Source organism: Nicotiana sylvestris, chromosome 11 (genome assembly GCF_000393655.2).
Source record: "Nicotiana sylvestris chromosome 11, ASM39365v2, whole genome shotgun sequence".
Taxonomy (NCBI): domain Eukaryota; kingdom Viridiplantae; phylum Streptophyta; class Magnoliopsida; order Solanales; family Solanaceae; genus Nicotiana; species Nicotiana sylvestris.
In genome coordinates this window covers 141,033,836-141,053,971 of record NC_091067.1, presented here as the reverse complement: position 1 = coordinate 141,053,971, position 20,136 = coordinate 141,033,836, and the positions used below count along the sequence as shown (strand labels likewise).

At 36.7% G+C, this 20,136-nt stretch overlaps 2 protein-coding genes and 1 pseudogene across 2 annotated transcripts; 2 read left to right on the top strand and 1 right to left on the bottom strand.

The window, feature by feature from the left end:
- The first annotated feature begins 711 nt into the window (after window positions 1–711).
- Window positions 712–3,455, top strand: LOC104242196 (protein NRT1/ PTR FAMILY 2.6-like). Its single transcript, XM_009797220.2, has 4 exons — window positions 712–887; window positions 1,461–1,678; window positions 1,955–2,499; window positions 2,580–3,455. Exons 1-4 carry the CDS (start codon window positions 794–796, stop codon window positions 3,412–3,414), a joined length of 1,692 nt encoding a protein of 563 aa, XP_009795522.1. The 5' UTR covers window positions 712–793; the 3' UTR covers window positions 3,415–3,455.
- A 1,998-nt stretch (window positions 3,456–5,453) lies between these two features.
- Window positions 5,454–7,563, top strand: LOC104242195 (protein NRT1/ PTR FAMILY 2.6-like; annotated as a pseudogene).
- Window positions 7,564–8,325: 762 nt separating this feature from the next.
- On the bottom strand, window positions 8,326–11,879 carry LOC104242197 (uncharacterized). Its single transcript, XM_009797221.2, has 5 exons — window positions 11,619–11,879; window positions 10,145–10,396; window positions 9,696–9,839; window positions 8,930–9,616; window positions 8,326–8,840 (listed from the first exon to the last, which is right to left on the bottom strand). The coding sequence occupies exons 1-5, from the start codon at window positions 11,727–11,729 to the stop codon at window positions 8,613–8,615; spliced, it is 1,422 nt and encodes a 473-aa protein (XP_009795523.1). The 5' UTR covers window positions 11,730–11,879; the 3' UTR covers window positions 8,326–8,612.
- Window positions 11,880–20,136: the final 8,257 nt, after the last annotated feature.

Genomic DNA, 20,136 nt, shown 5'->3' with positions numbered 1-20,136 from the left:
AATTGGACGTTGGTGATAAAGTGCATCAACGGGAGTTAAATACAGGTACTTCAACAAAATTGAATGTTGGTGACAAAGTGTATTAACTGAAGTTGAAGACATGTGCTTCAATAAAACTGAGTGTTGGTGACAAAGTGCATCAACGAACTTCAACAAAATTGATTGTTGGTGGCAAAGTACATCAACAGTAGTTGGAGACAAGTGCTTCAACAAAAGAAGTTGGAGAGAAGTGCTCCAACACACAACAAAAAAGTCAGATGTATACAACTTTGAATTACGGGAGAATATTGGAAAACTAATTTAAAGTTGTAGTAGTAAACCTAAATTGTTTAGGATTTGATATTTACAAGTTTATCTAATTCATACTGAAATAGAATTTTTAGTCAGAATTATATAGGAATAAGTTTTTTTTTGTTTCTAGTTGAAATAGATTTCGTATTATTATAAATAAAGTATTGCTAGTTTATTTTAAATGTGAAGACAGTATGGAGAACTTGTAGAGATCATTCAGAAAATTATAATAAAATATTTTCTTTCATGGACCAGAAGTTAACAAAGAGTTGGGTAGGTCCAGGAACTAAATCATTGAGGATATGGAATATATGACCTCTTCTCACACATTAGTTTAGGTCAATTTCTTAAAATAACATATTCCAATCATTCAAATTATAAAAATGCTGGTGAAAGTCTGGCGTTCCAGTCTTGGATAACCTTTGCCTGCTATTAAAACTTCAAACAACAAATAACAAGTAGAAACAAATATCATTGCTTTCAAGTTGACCTGCAGCTAGAAATGGAAAATTCAGAAAGAGATGTTGATGAAGCAGCAATGCAGTCCTTTTCTGGTCGAAAAAATGGTGGCTGGATAACCTTCCCCTTCATTATAGGTATGTTTTTCATTCTTTTATGACGACAACAACAATAAACTCAGTGTAATTCCACAAGTGGAGTTTGGGGAGGGTAGTGTGTACGCAATCGCAGGCCTTACCCTTACCTTGTGAAGGTAGAGAGGTTGTTTCCAATAGACCCTCGGCTCAAGGAAAATAATGGAGTAACCTTTTTCACCCTTTTATTAAAAGTCGAATTCAGGATTTAGAGGTCGTGGATTCAAAATGGCGTAACTTATTATGTATATACATCTTTTTAGTATCTTTTACATATGTATACATGATTCGAGCAGAAAGCACTGAGTTTAATTGAACTCGTCAAATCCGCCCTAAGTTGCTCGGACTTTCAGAAAATGTTGTTGGGTGCATGTCGGATCCTCCAAAAGTAGTGTATTTTTTGGAGGATCTAATAGGGTGCGGTAGCAATTTGGAGAGTCCATGCAACATGGATTATCCGCCTCTACTTTGTTTACCTTGCTGCCTACCCCCATATTGTTAAGACTTTAATTGGTCCATGTGGAGATTGAGATATGTGAGACTGATAATCTTGAATGTTTTGATTGGTTAATTCAGCAACTATGGCGGGCTTATCGCTTGCGTCTGGAGGGTGGACTAGCAATCTGATTGTTTTTTTGATAAATGAATTCAACATGAAGAGCATCAAAGCAGCTAAAGTATACAATGTAGTCAATGGCTTGACCACTCTTTTCCCAATTCTTGGTGGAATCATTGCTGACTCTTATCTTGGCTGTTTTTCTGTCATTTGGATTTCTTCTCTTGTCTCTGCTTTGGTATAAAACTTAACTCTTTCAATAGATTCATCTTCAGTTCTTCAAAATATAGTCAGAATTACTTTCTATAACAGCATCCGTATATAACAGTCATTAACCATAAAAGCCAAGTTTTTCTTGAAACCGATTTTTATGTTATATTATAATATATGTTTTATATAACAACACTTCACTATAGCAGCCAAAAAATATCGAAACAAACGAGGTTTTATAGAAAGGTTTGACTGTAGCTTAAGACCCAATAACCACGTATTGATTCCCTGATTGCATTTGCAGGGCATATTGCTTCTACTATTGACAGCGGCAATTGATGTATTAAGACCTGCAGCATGTGATGGTGGATCCAGTCTTTGTACAAGCCCCTCAAAACACCAGTATGCAGTATTATATGTGGCTCTGGGACTAGCTTCTTTAGGGGTTGCAGGTACGCGTTTTACAATTGCGCCCATGGGAGCTAATCAATTTGATAAGCCAAAACATCAAGCAATATTCTTTGATTGGTACATATTCGCCTTTTACACTTCCTTTGCAATAAGCACCACGGCTATTGTTTATGTGGAGGACAATATTAGTTGGTCATGGGGTTTTGGTATCTCTTTGGCTTGTAACATTCTTGGCTTGGCAATGTTTCTCGTTGGGAAACGTTTCTATCACCATGTTAAGGAACAAGGTGGTAGCCCTTTCATCAAGTTAGCACGTGTCATTGTCGCTGCCATTAGGAAACGGAGAGTCCCTCTTGCGGAACAAACTCAAAACTACTACCATGATCCAAGTGATACAACCACAATCACAGCCTCTCCGGTTCCTACAAAGTTCTTCAAGTATACCTCCATTTTCGTTATCGTTCTGCTTACTTAGACTCTTTGTCAAAATGATCAGCTGATGAAGTCCTGTTGTACAGGTTTTTGAATAGTGCAGCTTTTATTACTGAGGGAGACACCAAATCAGACGGCTCGATTAGGAATCCCTGGAGACTATGTACAGTGCAGCAAGTAGAAGATTTGAAAAGTTTGATCAAGCTTTTCCCTCTATGGGCTAGTGGTTTACTAATATCCACACAACTAGTCATGCAATCAAGTCTGCTAATTCTTCAAGCTCTCACAATGGATCGACATATGGGACCTCATTTCGAGATCCCAGCTGGTTCTATGTTAGTCTTCATATTGTTATTTACCTGTATAATGATATCAATCATTGACAGATTACTCTACCCTTTTCTAGCTAAGTACACTCGCTTTTCTATCACCCCACTTCAGCGCATTGGAATAGGCCATGTGCTGACTATAGTTAGCATGGCTGTCTCCGCGCTGGCGGAGTCCAGGAGGCTGAGGCTTGTTAGATCGCACCATCTCCAAGGCCAAAATGGTGCCATTGTTCCAATGTCAGTCTTCTGGCTTGTGCCACAGTTAGCTCTAAATGGAATTGGAGAAGGATTTCATTTTCCAGGACATATGGGGTTTTATTACCAAGAATTTCCAGTATCTTTGAAGAGTACCTCGACTGCAATGGTTGCGCTGTTTATTGGTATCGCGTACTATATAGGTAACGGGTTGATTGATCTTGTTCAACGACTATCAGGATGGTTGCCAGACAATATCAACGATGGAAGAATGGATAATGTTTTCTGGCTCTGTTGTGTCTTAGGATCAGCAAACTTCATTTATTACCTTGTGTTTTCCTCCTTGTACAAGTATAAAAATATGGACAACAAACCAAATGATGTGCCTAGTAAATGATCATTGTTATAATTGAAGAAGCATGTATAGTTTTCATGGTACTCTGGAGCTGCCCCCCCCCCCTTTTTCTGGAGCCAGCGGGTTCTGAATGACACAGGTAACAAAGTGAAGACTTAGGCTGATAAACTGATTGAAGCCGCTTCCATGTTTTCCCGGAATTTCATTAGTTCCAGACTCAAGTGCCTGTTTATCCATCTTCATTCCAAACAAAGGCGAACATCTCCATTGAGTGACCATAAGAAAGAGATGAAGCCTTTAAATGAGTGAATGCTTACCAACAAAAGGTGTAAAATGGTGTATTTTTTGCAACAAAATTATCAGTTAGCAGATTTGCCACTAAGCATTGTCAATGTAGATCAACTGAAAATGTTAAGTAAATGAATGAATTTGAGTCGGACCTGGTTTAGTGAATTGAAATCAGGACACAGGAGGCATGTTGTGGTTACTTTGCATTGTCAAAAGGTCCAAGTTGATTGTTTTTTCTTTTTCACCCGTAAATCAAGAAAAGAGATAAATGTTGATAATTTAGAGGGTAAAATAGGTATTTGGCCACCGAAAGTTTGAGAAATCTAGTTGAGTGATCTTGTGAGTGTTATAGAAATAGTTAAGCGAGACTTTTCTGTTGCAAACAAAAGAAATATGATTTAATAGGTAATTTCCAATAGTTGTGTGACCATCTGAATAATGAACTCCTCCATTCTGAATGTATCTAGAGTTAGACTTACGTTGTATAGAAAGGGATCACTGGCACCCAAAATATATATATGGCTTTTAAAATTTCATGTGTACATATATATGGTTTTAAAAAATATAGTGATATACTAGTAGTGACACTCGTATACAAAGCAGATTTTGATTGAATGCAAAAGTGCATATGCAACCTTTAAATGTGGGCCCGCCTCTTGTCCAATAATCATCTTAGATTACGGATACAACAATCATTAAAAATAAGAGAACAAGAGTTGATATTTTCTCATCATTGCTTGAAAAGGTGCTTTTTTAAGATAGTAAATTATCAACGATTATTCTATGCATTAATTGACTCATTTTAATATTACGGTGCCAGCATTTTCTAAACTTTGATGAAGTGGAAAAATACCCAACTTGATAGTACTTTCTTATCATTTTCTAGGGAAAAAATTACAGTAAACTGTATTCAGGAGATGACTTTCTGTTCATCTTTCTATAGTTTAATGCTAAGTCCTCCAAAAATTATTGAAAACAGACACACGTTAATATTCTATAGTATTTAGCATTCATCTCCTTTTATTTATTCTGACTTTAGGTACGCCTAACTTTTTGTTTATTTGGACTGCATTTAAACAAATAATATCACCTATCATAGTTTATAGCTTATGAGTTCTGGGAAAGTAGTTAAGATGCCGAAACTGACTCACTGGACAATAAGGAATATCTGACCTTTTTCAGATGTCTGATTAAACTAGATTCTCCAAATAATATATAGTCATTGTTGCAACTTTTTAAAAAGTTTGGTGAAAATATGGCGTGCAAGTCTAGGTAAACTTTGCCTTCTATTATAAATGAAGAACTCATAGCAAGTAGAAACAAACATAGTTTCATCTCTCAAGTTGACTTGTAGCCAGAGGCGGAACCAGAATTTCAAGCTTATTGGTTCGGGATTCTAATCGTTTTAATTTATTGGGTTCTAATTAATAATTTATTATATATTTAATGAATTCTTTAAGATAAAAATATAAAGTTCGAATCAAAGTTATTAGATTTGGACGCACCCGCTAGCTCCGCCCCTGCTTGCAGCTAGCTATGGAAAATTCAGCAAGTCATGTTGATGAAGTAGCAATGCAGTCCTCTTCGGGTCGAAAGAATGGTGGATGGATAACTTTCCCCTTTATTATAGGTATGTCCCATTGTCTCTTTGTCCTTCAGTTAAGAGTCGAATGCGGGATTTAGAGTTTGTGGATTCAGAATGGCGCGATCTATTATGTCATGTATACATGGTTCGAGTTGAAAGCAACGAATTCAGTTGAACACACTTCTGCAGACTCCATGTTAAGAGTTGAGACAATGTAACAAATGTTGAATATTTTGATTGGTATTTTCAGCAACTATGGCGGGCTTATCGCTCGCGGCTGGAGGGTGGACGAGCAATCTGTTTTTCTAATAAATGAGTTCAATATGAAGAGCATTGCTGCTGCTAAAGTTTTCAATGTGGTCAATGGCTTGACAACTATTTTCCCAATTCTTGGTGGAATCATTGCTGACTCTTATCTTGGCTGTTTTTCAGTCATTTGGATTTCTTCTCTTGTCTCTGCTCTGGTAAATACCAACTAACTCTTTCATTAAATTCATCTTCTATCTACACAATAGAAAAAGATTCAAGAACCACATATTGATTTTGTAGGGTATAATGGTTCTACTATTGACAGCAGCAACTGATGGATTAAGACCTGCAGCATGTGGTGATGGATCCAACCTCTGCACAAACCCCTCAACAAAACAATATGTAGTTTTGTATGTTGGACTAGCATTAGCATCTATAGGAATTGCAGGTACACGTTTTACAATCGCGCCCATGCGAGCTTATCAATTTGACAAGCCAAAACATCAATCAATGTTCTTTGATTGGTACATATTCATCTTTTACTTGTGTTGGGCTTTAAGCACCGCGTTCATTGTATACGTTGAGGACAATATCGGTTGGCCATGGGGTTTAGGTATATCTATGGCTTGGCAATATTTCTTGCTGGAAAAAGTTTCTATCGTCATGTTAAGGAACAAGGATGTAGCCCTTTCATCAACTTAGCGCGTGTTATTGTCGCTGCTATTAGGAAATGGAGAGTCCCTCTTTCGGAACAAGCTCAACGCTATTACCATGATCCAAGTGACAAAACCACAACAACATCTCCAATTCCTAGCAAATTCTTCAAGTAAATCTCTTTTCCCCTTGTTTTTCAACACTCAACATTGTTAGCAAACTCAACACTGTTGTTATTTTTCTGGTTTCACGGATATATTGTCCTTTTTCGTCTTCTTGAGCCAAGGGTCTATTGGAAACAACCTCTCTACCCCTCGAGGTAGGGGTAAGGTGTGCGTACACACTACCCTTCCCAGACCCCACTTGTGGGTTTTACTGGGTTGTTGGTGGTGGTGGTGGTGGTGATGTTTCTCCTTATATTTTCCTCTGTCAAATTCATTAGCTGATCTAGTCATGTTGTACAGGTTCTTGAATTGTGCAGCTTTTATTACTGAGGGAGACATCAAATCAGATGGCTCGATAAGGAACCCCTGGAGACTATGTACAGTACAACAAGTTGAAGATTTGAAAAGCTTGATCAAGCTTTTCCCTCTGTGGGCTAGTGGTTTACTTATATCCACACAACTAGTCATGCAACTAAGCCTGTTAACACTTTAGGCTCTCAAAATGGATCGACATATGGGACCTCATTTCGAGATCCCAGCTGGTTCTATGTTAGTCTTCATATTGTTGTTCACTTGTATAACCATATCGTTCATAGACCGGCTACTCAACCCTTTTCTAGCTAAGTACACAAGTTTTACTCTCACCCCTCTTCAGCGCGTTGGAATAGGCCATGCACTAACTATAGCGTGCATGGCTGCTTCCGCGCTGGTGGAGTCTTGGCGACTAAGGATAGGTAGATCACACCATCTCCAAGGACAAAAGAATGCCATTGTTCCATTATCGGTCTTTTGGCTATTACCACAGCTTGCTTTGAATGGAATCGGAGAAGGATTCCATTTTCCAGGACATACCGTGTTTTTTTACCAAGAATTTCCAACATCATTGAAGAACACCTCGACTGCAATGGTTTTGTTGTTTATTGGCATCGCGTTCTATTTGGGGAACGTGTTGATTGATCTGGTTCAAAGACAATCAGGATGGTTGCCTGACAATATCAATGATGGAAGAATGGACAATGTCTTCTGGCTCTGTTGTATCCTGGGATCAGTAAACTTCATTTATTTCCTTGTGGTTGCCTCCTTTTACAAGTACAAAAATATGGACGACAAACCAAATGATATGCCCAGTAAATGAAAGGAGTACTTGTTAGTATAATTTAAGAAGCATATACATCTGTCATAGTGTGAGATATCGTGCCTTATTCAGTTACATGAGTTGATAAGCTCGAGCATATGAGTTCTTTAAATAAGAAAGAAAATACAGGCAAAAGGGCTTAAATTGGTGCAAGAAGATTCCATGGAATAGTAATACTCAAGTTTTAATATAAGCTAAACCACAAGGCAAACTATACCATGTTTCCACTCTGAAATTTTTTCAAAGTGTATTATTCGCCTCCATACAATATAAAACAATATGACTATTTTTAATATCATGAGTATACTTGTATATCCACTGCTATTCAGAAGATTCCTAGAGCAGACATTAAATGTTATTAATCACATAAAGCAGAACCTCTTGGTGTTGGTTAGCATGCAAGATCATATAGTCGCTTTGGACTTAAGTGGACTCTAGATGAATTTAACATCTATGTAACTCGGACTCTCCGAAAATGTATATGGGTGCGTGTTGGATCCTCCAAAAATAGTACTCCCTCCGTTCCAATTTATGTGAACCTATTTAACTAGGCACAAACTTTTAAAAAACGAAAACTTTTGAAATTTGTGGTCCTAAACAAGTTGAAAAGAGACCAAGAGTATTTGTGTGGTTATAAAATTCTCATTAAGCATAGAATTGTAAGTTTAAGCTAAATTATTTCCAAATTTAGAAATGGATCATTCTTTTTTGTACGAACCAAAAAGGAAATAGGTTCACATAAACTGGAACAGAGGAAATACATTTTTGGAGGATCCAACACGGGTGCGACAACTGTTTTGAAAAGTCCGCTCAACATGGTTCCACATTAGGACAAGCACATATACCACGTAAATGATGGATTCTAAACAGGAACGAACTTTCAAGATTAAACCAATCTCTCATACTTGGCCAGGATAGGATAGAAGAATTTACATGTGAACTATTCAATTTGATTGCTGCATATTAAACCACCCATTTATTAACCATGTTTGCTGGAAATGGCAGCTGCCACCATCTTTAAAGAAGTTCCCTGAACATGTGAATGCTCAACCACTATAAGATGCATGAACTGACCGAGCCATGATAGGAGTAAAAATGGCCCTTAGCGAGGAGACGAAGTAAAACAGAAAAAGAAAATTGTGCCGGCGGATAAGAAACATATGGACTAGCTAATACTGCATTCAGAGTTTTCTCCCTCCTCACCATCTGAGAACCCTAACATGAAAGCGCCTCCCCCTTCATCTTCGTCACTATCAACATCCTCCGAATTTTCTCGTCTCTCAATATAAGCCAGTGCTTGCCTCCTGTGCAGACGTAAAACATGCATTATCATGTCTGGGGTGAGTGTAACCCTTGAATGGTCCTCTCGGCCTCGCCTATTAGCTTCCATTATCTTCTTAGATCAAGACAAAGTGGAATAATCATTAGTCATCAGGTATTAGACAAACATGAAAACTTTAACTGAAGTACTAGAATTTGCACCTCTTGAACATCAGGAGGCAAACGAGTAACATCTTTGGATGTGGGAGCCCAAATTTTTATGGTCTTTTCTATTCCACATGTAGCAAGAACAGGGATACAGGGATGGGTCTTAAGCTGATTTACAATGTGCCTATCACCGACCATCAATCGGACAAGCTTGGCGTCCTTTTTCTTCCAGATAAATATATGCCCACAATCAGACCCGGTCAATACATATTCATCATTCGGACCAAAGAAACTCACTCCTTTAACTGTCTGTGAATTTCTGTGTCCTGAATAAACCTGTGGTTTTTCCAGCTTGTCCAAGTCTTCACCTTGCAAAGACAAAGGAGCCGGACTCAATCCCATGTTCTTCTGAAACAAGTATATCAGTTCGTCATTGTATGAAACCAGCAATTCACTTGTGTTTGAGTAAGTCAGTGCTGTAATATGAACATCATTTGTCTTAATCAGGTGATGAGGACAAAATGTGTTGATCGGCCTATCTGAACTGGTTCTTGCATCCATTTGGTACATTCTGATGTCATATACACGTGCATATTCATCGGAACCTCCTACAGCAAAGTAGTTAGGATTTCTTGGGTCTATCACAATGCCATTCAACCTTATGCTGCTCGAGTGCTTATTGTTTTCCGCAAATGACGAGCAACGTAAAAGCTTTGAGGAAGAATTACTGCGCAGATCATACTGCACAATAATGCAAGTCACGGCAAAATAACATGAAAAGAGAACAATGTAACAAGTAAAGAAGCGTGTGGCGACCTACGTGTTGAACAAAACCATCTTCACCGCAGCTATAAAGTATGTAGGGACTTCCTGGTTCCACAGCAAGCTTATGTACACGACCTTGGTGCTTACCTACTCTTTTTGTTTCTACCCGACCATTCTCCAGCAATAAACCAAGCCTCACCTGCAGCAGTGCTTGCAATACGTTGAAATAAGCACATAGGAGTCAGAGCCACAATCATCTTCTTTGGCCTTTGTCAAATTAGAGATATGAAGTAGCAGACTCAGCAGATCTAAAGTATCGCTTCATCATACAGAAACTACAGCTGAATGTATATATATGCAGATAACAAATGTGTGAAATTATACTTGGACAAAAGAAAATGTCGCATTTAAATACTATTGCCAGAACCATTCAATAAAACATTTGCTCTATGTTTCCTGTCTCCCATGTTCCATATATTATAGTGCGTAAGATGGCAAACATACCTGACCATCAGCAGATGCAGTTACTATTTTACGATCATCCGCGAAGGGCATGAACTTTGCCTGGAATATATTGTCCATGTGACCTGATGGATAAGACAACTTTGAGGTTCTCGTTGCCCAGTCCCATAGTATCACTCTTCTATCATCAGAACCCGAGACAAGTACATCACCGGTGGCATTGAAGTCTATTGTGTTTACACATCCTTCATGACCAGTTAACTTGCCATATAAATCCAGTCGCTTGACCATAGCCTGACTCACAAGATTACAAAATGAACTAGTGGCGCACAATGTATCAGCCAAAAAATTTCTAGGGCACATGAATTTTCAAGCACCTTAGACATAGCTGAATATAATTCCACATAGATTTTGAATTACCTTCACATCAATGTGAAATATTTTACATATAAAAGTATGAAGTTACACGGACATAAGTAGCAGATGAGACTGTCATTAAAGCTGAAAGGCATCATTATTTATTTATCTTTTTGAATAAAACTCCACATTAAGATAAATAGTATCATCATTTATCTTCATTATTTACCGAATAAATTTCCTCATGGATCTGAATTACCTTCACCTTAAATGTGAAAACTTTGCATATTGAAGTATGACTTTATACGAAAATTAAGCAATAACAGAGACTTGATCATTACAGAGTATGAAAGGCACCATTATTTATCTATCTTGGCATACTGTAAGTCACAACAATTTCACATCAGATATCGCCATCGAGAAGGAATCTGATTAAACAGATTCAAAATTCTAGTCCCAAAGTCCCCAAAAATTCTGAAAATCATTGAAAAGGAAAAAAAAACTCAAGTCCACTCTACTGATGCTAAGTTGTTAGAAAGTGGTAACTAGGAATAAACTTGTCAGTACTAATCCAAAAACATTTGTAGGTATTAATCTAGTCATCTCCACAACTCGACTATATCAGCATAACCAAACATTAGCAGGTCGAATATCTTTGTTTGTTTGTTCTTTTTGTGTGTGTATGTGTGTGTGTGAGAGAGAGAGTTTTTCAATGCTTGACGGAATACTTCACCATTATATCAGTTAGCCCTCTATCTACCTGAAACCGCATAGGGGTAAGGTCTACGTACACATTATCAGTTAGCCCCACTTGTGGTATTTCACTGGGTTTGTTGTTTTTTATCAGTTAGCCCTCATCTCCAAGCTAGTTGAATCAGTTATAACAGTCATCTGTAAGAGATGAGTTTAAATGGATTAACACAGTTTATAGAGCCGACCCCAACTTATTTCGGACTAAGGCGTAGTTGTTGTTGTAGTAGTAGTAATAGTACATAAATAGAGTTTATCTGACCATACTAAAAAAGAATTTGATCAAACTAGAGAAAGTATTCATATACAGTTCAATCAGCTGAAAAAATCACAAAAATCAGACCCAAAATAACAAATCCAAAGACACGACGATTTTAGCTATAATAAAAGTTGGGGAATAAAATCAAACCTCAGAAGCAGAGATTCGACGAGAGAAATTTCTGGGATGAGAAAACCCAATTTCTCTTTTATAAAACTCCATTAAATCATCTCCACCAGAAACCTTATAGAGCTTTTCCATGTCTCCTTATTCAATCTACTGTGTATAACTCCTTTTCTACTATAGAAATAGAAATTGAAGTTTTGGGATTTGGAGAAGAAAATACTAAAACCATGACATTTTCTTAAAAGCTAGGAAATTATATGTATTTGTGTTTAAGTGTTTGCTTTTTTTTTATTTTTAAAAGAAACAGCAAAAGTTGTAACAGCAGGGGACGCTTGGATAATTGACACATTGCAGGTATAAGACACATCTACATTCTTTAGATAACATCTCCATTTTACACCAAATTTTAGCGTAGTTTTTCAGGATACCACTGGTTTGCCTTTCGGTGTATTCAAAGTTTTTGAAACGACGTCGTACGTTTTATCCCTCTTTTCTTTTGTTTAATTATTACTATCTCAAATATTACTGTATCTGTTCAACAGTATTTAATTTAAGGTTAAGAAATAAGAAGCATACTTTTTTATTGTAAATTAAATGAGGCATAAGAGAGAGAGATAAAGTATTTTAAAGCAATATTTTTTTAAAGCTATTAAATTTAAGGGTAGAAATAACACCAGGTGGTCACTAAAGGACAGTTATTTAGAAATTAGCCAATGCGTCCTGAATTTTATATTTTCAGTTTAATTTTTTAGGATAAAAATATTTTGAGTTATTCTGAAATTAAGATTTTTAGTTTAAAATTTCAAAATAAAAATAAGTATTGGCTAATTTCTAAATAACATTTCAAAAAATGGCTATATGTGCTTGCCCCATTTTTAAGGTGTATAAGAAGTTTAAAAGATTATATGGACCGAGGATAATAATTTAGAATTGCATGAGCATGTGAAAGTTTTTTGTCTTCTAGTTGGACATTTCCTATTTTTTGTTAATTAAGTTAAATAAATTGTCTAAAAATTTAAAAAATACTTGTTATATAGTCTTTAGATATATCCTCAAAAGTTTAATTTATTTCCTTCAATAAATTATCTAAAGTAGCCTGCATCTCTTAAAAGCGCAGAAGAAAAGAAAATCATTATTATATATTAATTTAAAAAATAATCTTCTAAAGTATGATTAGGATGGAATATTTAAACTGGACTATCTCCACTTCCTTGCCACTTGCTTCGTGGGATGCCTAGTGGAATTTATCCAATTAATCTTCCCTGACCTTCCCAACATATTTTTGATACGAAATAAACCTCTCGCAATAGAGAAGAGATCAAAAGTTTGGGTCCCTTCGATCACTCTCCCTTAAACTTTAATTAATCGAGAGATGAACATATACCACATTTTTTTTAAACGAAACTCCCAATCATCCTCCAATCACCCTCCCTTAAACCTGAATTAATCGAGAGATGAACCTATACCACATTTTTTTAAATCGAAACCCCCAACTAAAGGTGAAATTCTATATCTAAACAACTTAGTTGAGAACTCGTGACTAGTTCATGGTTAACCATGTTGGGAAGCGTGTCAGATTAATAGAAGGGAAAAAATATTTAAAAGAGAAAAACAATAAATTGTACAAGACAAGACAAGATTTACGTGGTTCGACAATTTTGCTTACTCCACGACCACACAAAGAATAGTTCTTTATTAATTGAAGAGAAACAGGAAGTTGAGGGATGATTTACAATTGTAGAAGAGGATGCCTATTTATAGGCAGAGCATTTGCTGAAAGAAAATTTTCAGCGAATGTGAATACGAAGAGGACGACACCGCAAATTGCACGCCAAATTCTTCTTTCACATTTGCAGCCTGCCAACTTTGACTTTTCCACGTTTTCTTTCTTCTCTTTTTCTCTTTGTCTTCTTTTACAGCTATTGTTTTTCCACGTTTTCTTTCTTCTATTTTTCTCTTGTCTTCTTTTACAACCTTTATCTTCTTTCTTTTATTTCTTTCTTTTATTTCTTTTATAGTTGGGTTTATTCCTTTCATTCTACCCCTCAAACCCATATACATCAAGAAAGAAAATTGAAAAAAAGATTTGTTATTATCTGATGGCGCCTTCACATTATCAATCTTGAAGGCTAATTGAGGCGGTGCACAGCCTCAGTTTGTCAACAGCAACAACTTTGGTCAACATGTCTGACGGGTTCTTCGATCCTGGTATTCTGCAGGGAAAGAGTTCATTCACTTATCAACTCTCGCATATGATGATACCTCAACTGGATGTGCTTTGATCTTGCATGAAGTACTGGATTCTTGGCAAGATGAATTGCACTCTGGCTATCGTTAAAAAGCTCACAATTATCTTGCTCTTTACCTAGCTCTTTAAGAAAAGTTCTTGAGCCAGATCATCTTTTTTCCAACTTCTGAGATTGCCATGTACTCTGCTTCTGTGGTAGATAGAGCAACACTTTTCTGAAGTCTGGACATTTAGCTAACAGCAGTACCACCTAAGGTGAACGCATAGCCCGTGGTACTTTTGCGACTATCTAGATTGTCGCCTAAATTTGTATCAGCAAAACCTTGTAAGATAATATTGATCATTTTAAAACAAAGTGTCACACATGGGGTGCCTTTGAAATATCGCAATATCTATTTTACACCTTCGCAATGCTCCTTTCCTGGATCTGACATGTATCTACTGACAGCTCCAATTACATGGGCTATGTCAGGTCTAGTGCAAACCATAACATACATCAAACTTCCTACTGCTGAAGCATATGAAACTTTGGACATGTACACCCTTTCTTCATCTGTCTTAGACGATTGGTCCTTCGTCAGATTAAGATGTCTTCCGAGTGGAGTGCTTCTGGTCTTTGCATCATGAAGACTGAACCTGCTTAGTACCTTCTGTATGTACTTTTCTTGAGACAATTTTAAGGTTTCTTTAGACCTGTTTCTCCTAATCCTCATCTCAAGCATTTGCTTAGTCGGTCCTAAGTCTTTCATTTCAAACTCATCCGCCAGTTTTTGCTTAACCATGTTGATCACTTTTATGCTAGATCCTGCAATTAGCATATCATCAACGCACAACAGTAAAATGATATAGGATTTATCCAAATTTTTTATATAACAGAGATGGTCCATCTCACATCGTATGAAACCATTGTTATACATGAATCCATCAAATTTCGTGTACCATTGTCGGGGAGCTTATTTCAAACCATACAAACTCTTCCTTAACTTACACACAAGGTTTTCTTTACCAGAAACTTGAAAACCTTCAGGTTGCTTCATGTAGATATCTTCTTCAAGATCACCATGCAAGAAAGCAGTTTTAACATCTAGCTGCTCCAAATGAAAATTTTTTGCAGCTACGATGCTTAGAAACAACCTGATAGTAGTTAATTTGACTACAGGAGAGAAAATCTCGGTGTAGTCAATTCCTTCCTTCTACTGAAAGCTTTTTACTAGTAATCGTGCTTTGTATCTCTTCTTACCATCATGCTCTTTCTTCACTCTGTGCACCCACTTGTTTTGCAATGTTTTCTTTCCTTTTGGTAACTCTATAAGTATCCATGTTTTATTCTTTTAAAGAGAATTCATCTCTTCTTTCATGGCTAGCTTCCACTTATCGCCTGCGTTGCTTCAACAAAATGCTCTGGTTCTCCAGCATCAGTTAAAAGTAAATAGTGGAGAGAGATAATTAACCTATCTAGAGCATTCATGACTCTTTTTAGATCTCCTTAATGTAGGTTCAAGAGTAATTGATCCCGAATTTGATTCAAGTCCTCACTCCAGATTTGGTTCTGCATTATCTCTGGTTTTGGTTCTGGTTCTGATCCAGATTCGGCTTTTAGTTCTCCATCTTCAATTTCAGAATCAGTTGTAATCCCTCTAGCCCCTTCATTTCTGAGATTTCTGCTAACTCAACTGTTTCAGATGTCTGTTTGTCGATGCTGTTTGGTTCTACTTTAATCTTGTTCTTGTAAATCACATTTTCGTTAAATGTGACATTCCTATGTCTTAGGATCTTTCTATGCTGATCATCCCAAAATCGATAACCAAAATTATTATCACTATAGCCAATAAAGAAGTATTTCTTGGCTTTAGGATCAGGCTTATCTCTTTCATTAGAGTTTACATGCACATAATCGACACAATCAAAAAATTTCAGATGTGAGAGAGTTACCTCTTTTCCTGTCCATACCTCCTCAGGAATTTCAAAATTCAGCGGTACAGAGAGTCCCATGTCTATGAGGTAAGATTCCATGTTAACAGCCTCGGCCCAAAAATACTTTGGCAATCCAGAATATATTCTCATACTTCTGGCTCGTTCATTCAGGGTTCTGTTCATCCTCTCAGCAACGCCATTTTGTTTCGGTGTTCCAGGAACTTTCTTGATCATTCGGATCCCATTATCATAGCAGAATGCTTTAAACTCTTGACTATCATACTTTTCTCCATTGTTAGGCTCCAGACATTTTAACTTTAGACTTGTCTGATTTTCCACTTCAGCTTTCCATCTTTTAAAGGTAACAAACATATCAGATTTATTTTTTAGAAAATAAACCCATACCTCTCTTGTGTAATCATCAATGAAGGTGACATAATAGCGTGAGCCTCCTAAAGAAGTTACAGGAGTTGGTCCTCATACATCTGTATGCACTAGTTCCAGCTTCTCTTTTCTTAGCGTCCTTCCCGCCTTTGAGAAACCAACTCTATTTTGTTTCTCGTAAATTCAATGTTCGCACAAACCTAATTCAACATGCTTTAGGTTAGGCAACTTTTCTTTGGATGCCAAAAACTTCATTCCCTTCTCACTCATATGCCCGAGCCTCTGGATCCATAATGTTGTATCATGACCATGATCAACTGGTTCTATAGTATCTCTCTGTATTGTAGTTGCATACAGTGTTCACTTCTTTAAGCCTCGTGCCACAACCAAATTTCCTTTGGTTATCTTCCACGATCCGTTACCAAATGTTGTTGTATATCCTTCACTGCCAATCTGACCCATAGATATCAGATATTTCTTAAGGCCAGGAACATGTCAGACATTTTTTAATTTCCATAGCGTGTCTTATGAATTCTTTATATGAACTTCACCTTTCCTGAAATGTCCATAGATTCGTCGTCTGCTAGATAAATCTTCCTGAATTTTCCAGAAATATAAATATACAATAATTATTTGCATGATATAGAGTGGAAGGATGCACCTGAGTCCAGAATCCAAGATTCGACTAGACTGTCTGCACAACAAATTAGTGCATTACCAACTTGTTCAGCAGTTACATTTGCTAAATTTTCTTCCTTCTTCTTCTTTGGTTCTCTACATTGACTACTGTAGTGACCCTTTTTATCATAATTCCAACAAGTAATGACCTTGTGAAATTTGGATTGCCTTCTTCTTCATGACTTTGATCTGCCATGATCATGACTTTGTCCTCTTTGTTTGCTTTTCCCCCTGCTTTCGGTATTAAAAGTATATCCTAGGGAATCACTTAATTCTCTTCGACGAATATCTTCACTTAGAACCAAGTTTCTAATATCATTCAATTTGAGTTTGGTATTTCCCGATGAACTGCTAACTGCAGTTACCGTTGCAGACCAACTCTCCGATAAAGATGATAGTAAAATCAATGCCCTGACTTCGTCATCAAATATTATACTAATAGAACTAAACTGAGTTAATATTATATTATACTCATTGATATGTTCTGTGACAGATCCACCTTCTTTCATCTTTAAGTTGAACAATTGACGCATCAAATAGACTTTATTTGAAGCAGATGGCTTCTCGTACATATTTGATAACGCCTTCATCATTCTTGTAGTGATCTTCTTGTTAATGATGTTAAACGTCACACTTCATGTTAGCGTCAAACGAATCACACCAAGAGCTTGGCGATCTAATAGATCTCAATCTGCTTTATTCATAATCTCTAGTTTTACCTCGGTCAAAGATAAGTGTAATTTTTTCTGGTACAAATAATCTTTTATTTGCATTTTCCAGAATTCAAATTTTTTGTCATTGAACTTCTCAACCTTAACCTTCCCTTCTTCCGATGGCATTTTTCACAAAAAAAAATGTTAATAGTAACGACAAATACTATTACGTGTAAGAAAAAATATCTCAACCGTATAAGGCAGACAACAATCACTATTGATGAACAGTACTATCATTATTAATGAATAGTACTTCACTATTATGAATAGTATTAGTAATGATGATCAATAGTGTCGCACTATTCTTGTGAATAGTACATGCACCAATATCGTACTTTTCCACCAGAATTACACTATTTCTGCTCTGATACAGGTTGTTAGAAAGCATGTCAGGCTAATAAAATGGAAAAAATATTTAAAAGAGAAGCAATAAATTGCACAAGACAAGATTTACGTGGTTCGGTAATTTTTGTTTACTCCACAATCACACAAAGAATAGCTATTTTATTTATTAATTGAAGAGAAATAAGAAGTTGAGGGATTATTTATAATTGAGGAAGGGATGCCTATTTATAGGCAGAGCATCAGCTGAAAGAAAAAAAATTCTTTCACATTTGCGGCCTGCCAACTTTGACTTTTCCACGTTTTCTTTCTTCTCTTTTTCACTTTGTCTTCTTTTACAACTTTTGTTTTTCCACGTTTTCTTTCTTCTCTTTTTTCTCTCTGTCTTCTTTTACAACTTTTGTCTTTTTTCTTTTATTTCTTTTACAGCTGGGTTTGTTTCTTTCAAACTAATGATTTGATATTGTAATACCCATATACACATATATACCAACATGATTTACGTGGCTTTCACCATGGTTTTTTTTTACCAAAAGGCGTAACTTTTGGTTAAAATAATTGTATTTATATAGTGATGGGTTAAACTTAGTTAATAATAATATCTTTAGATATGAGTTCCGAAAATGTGGCCAACACTAAACAGAACTGATGGTGGATTTACAACATGTATTAAATATTCCAAAAGATATGAGCAATAATGGAGAAACAACTAACAATAAATAACAAAAAATGGCATTTAAGTAAATATGAGAAGTGGTTCACCCAATAAAGGATGAACTAGATGATTGTTCCTCTTGACAATGATGAGTCACAGACAAATCCTGGAATGTTCGAATTATTCTCGGATCTGATGAAAGAGTGGGGAATAATGTGAACAAGAATCTTGATGAAAAGGTAATGTTTGTATCTTTACAAGAGAGGGAGAATCTTTTATCAAAAGTCTGTTCTTATCAAATGGATGTCACCTGCCCTTATTCATTATCTTTTTTCCTATTTATATGGACATACCCCCAACAAACCCTAATAGTACAAGTGCAGAGAATATTCGAGAATATCTAATGGAATATTCTCTTCAATATCCTATTCTAAAAACTAGTCGTTACAGCTCTTTCTATGATGCTCGACCTCGATAATTATTGGCACCTTGATCATGAGTCTCGTTGTTTCCTGGTCGACCTCTACTGACTCTTTCATCGATGTTACTTTGCCCTAAATATTCTGAGACAGATTTTGACCTATAAAGTTAGTCTCTCCGCTTATTAAGGCTGGTCTCAGACGACCTTGATGAACAGATTCTATTTTTTATGGTCGGGAAGATTGGAAGAGTGAGTCGAGTAGTGATGTTTCAGGCGAGATGACAACATGACCTTTCGTGAGCTGCAACTTTTGAGGTCATGTCGTTTCTATTTCAGAGTGACGTCATGACATCATACATTATCATGGCACGTTTTCCTAATGTTTTGCATCATTTTCTGTGCGTCTTTCGGTTGGCCTTGCCATTCCGATACCAGTGCTGAGTAATGATTGCCTAATTTCTCTGTTTTGATGCCCGAATTCTTATAAATAAGGATGTGAGGGCATTCATTCGTGCTTTACGTATTTTTCATATCGAATCCCTGTGTCTTCTTCTCCTTACTCCATTATTGTGTGTCTTCTTTACTGGTTCCAGTGATTCTAGTTGCTTTTAACTTTTCGTCACTCGAATATCCTTTCTTTCATTGGAACTATGGCTAGCGTGTCCTCTGGTCTTGGTGAGGGAAATAACCCGGTCCCCTTGGCGGTGATTATGCCTCCTCACGCTGAGGTCATCTCTGTTGCCATTGAGGATGAGAACTTTTCTACGGTGGAGCAGATAGTTCCTCATGGTAAGAAAGTTAGGTATGACTTCTCAAAGTCACCTGAAGATGAGCCCGAGGTTTCTGAGTTGGCGATGAAAAAGGTTGATCTAGAAGAGCTTAGGGTTAAATTTAATATTTTCGCTTGCATCAATTTTGTCCCTGCAGAGCGGGATGTAGTACAAGTCCACTGTCCCGGGTATTGTACATTCTACGCCTGCCATTTTCATGCCGGCTATATTATTTCCCTTCTCCCATCGGTGAAGGTATTTTCCCATTACTATGGCATTTTCCTGGCTCAGATCTCTCCATATATCTACAATGTCATTAGGATGCTTACTAAATTTGTGGAATTGGCCGGGGTCGAGGTCACACTCTGGCATCTGATGCATCTCTTCACCCCCAGTTTCTAAAGGGGGACAATGTTG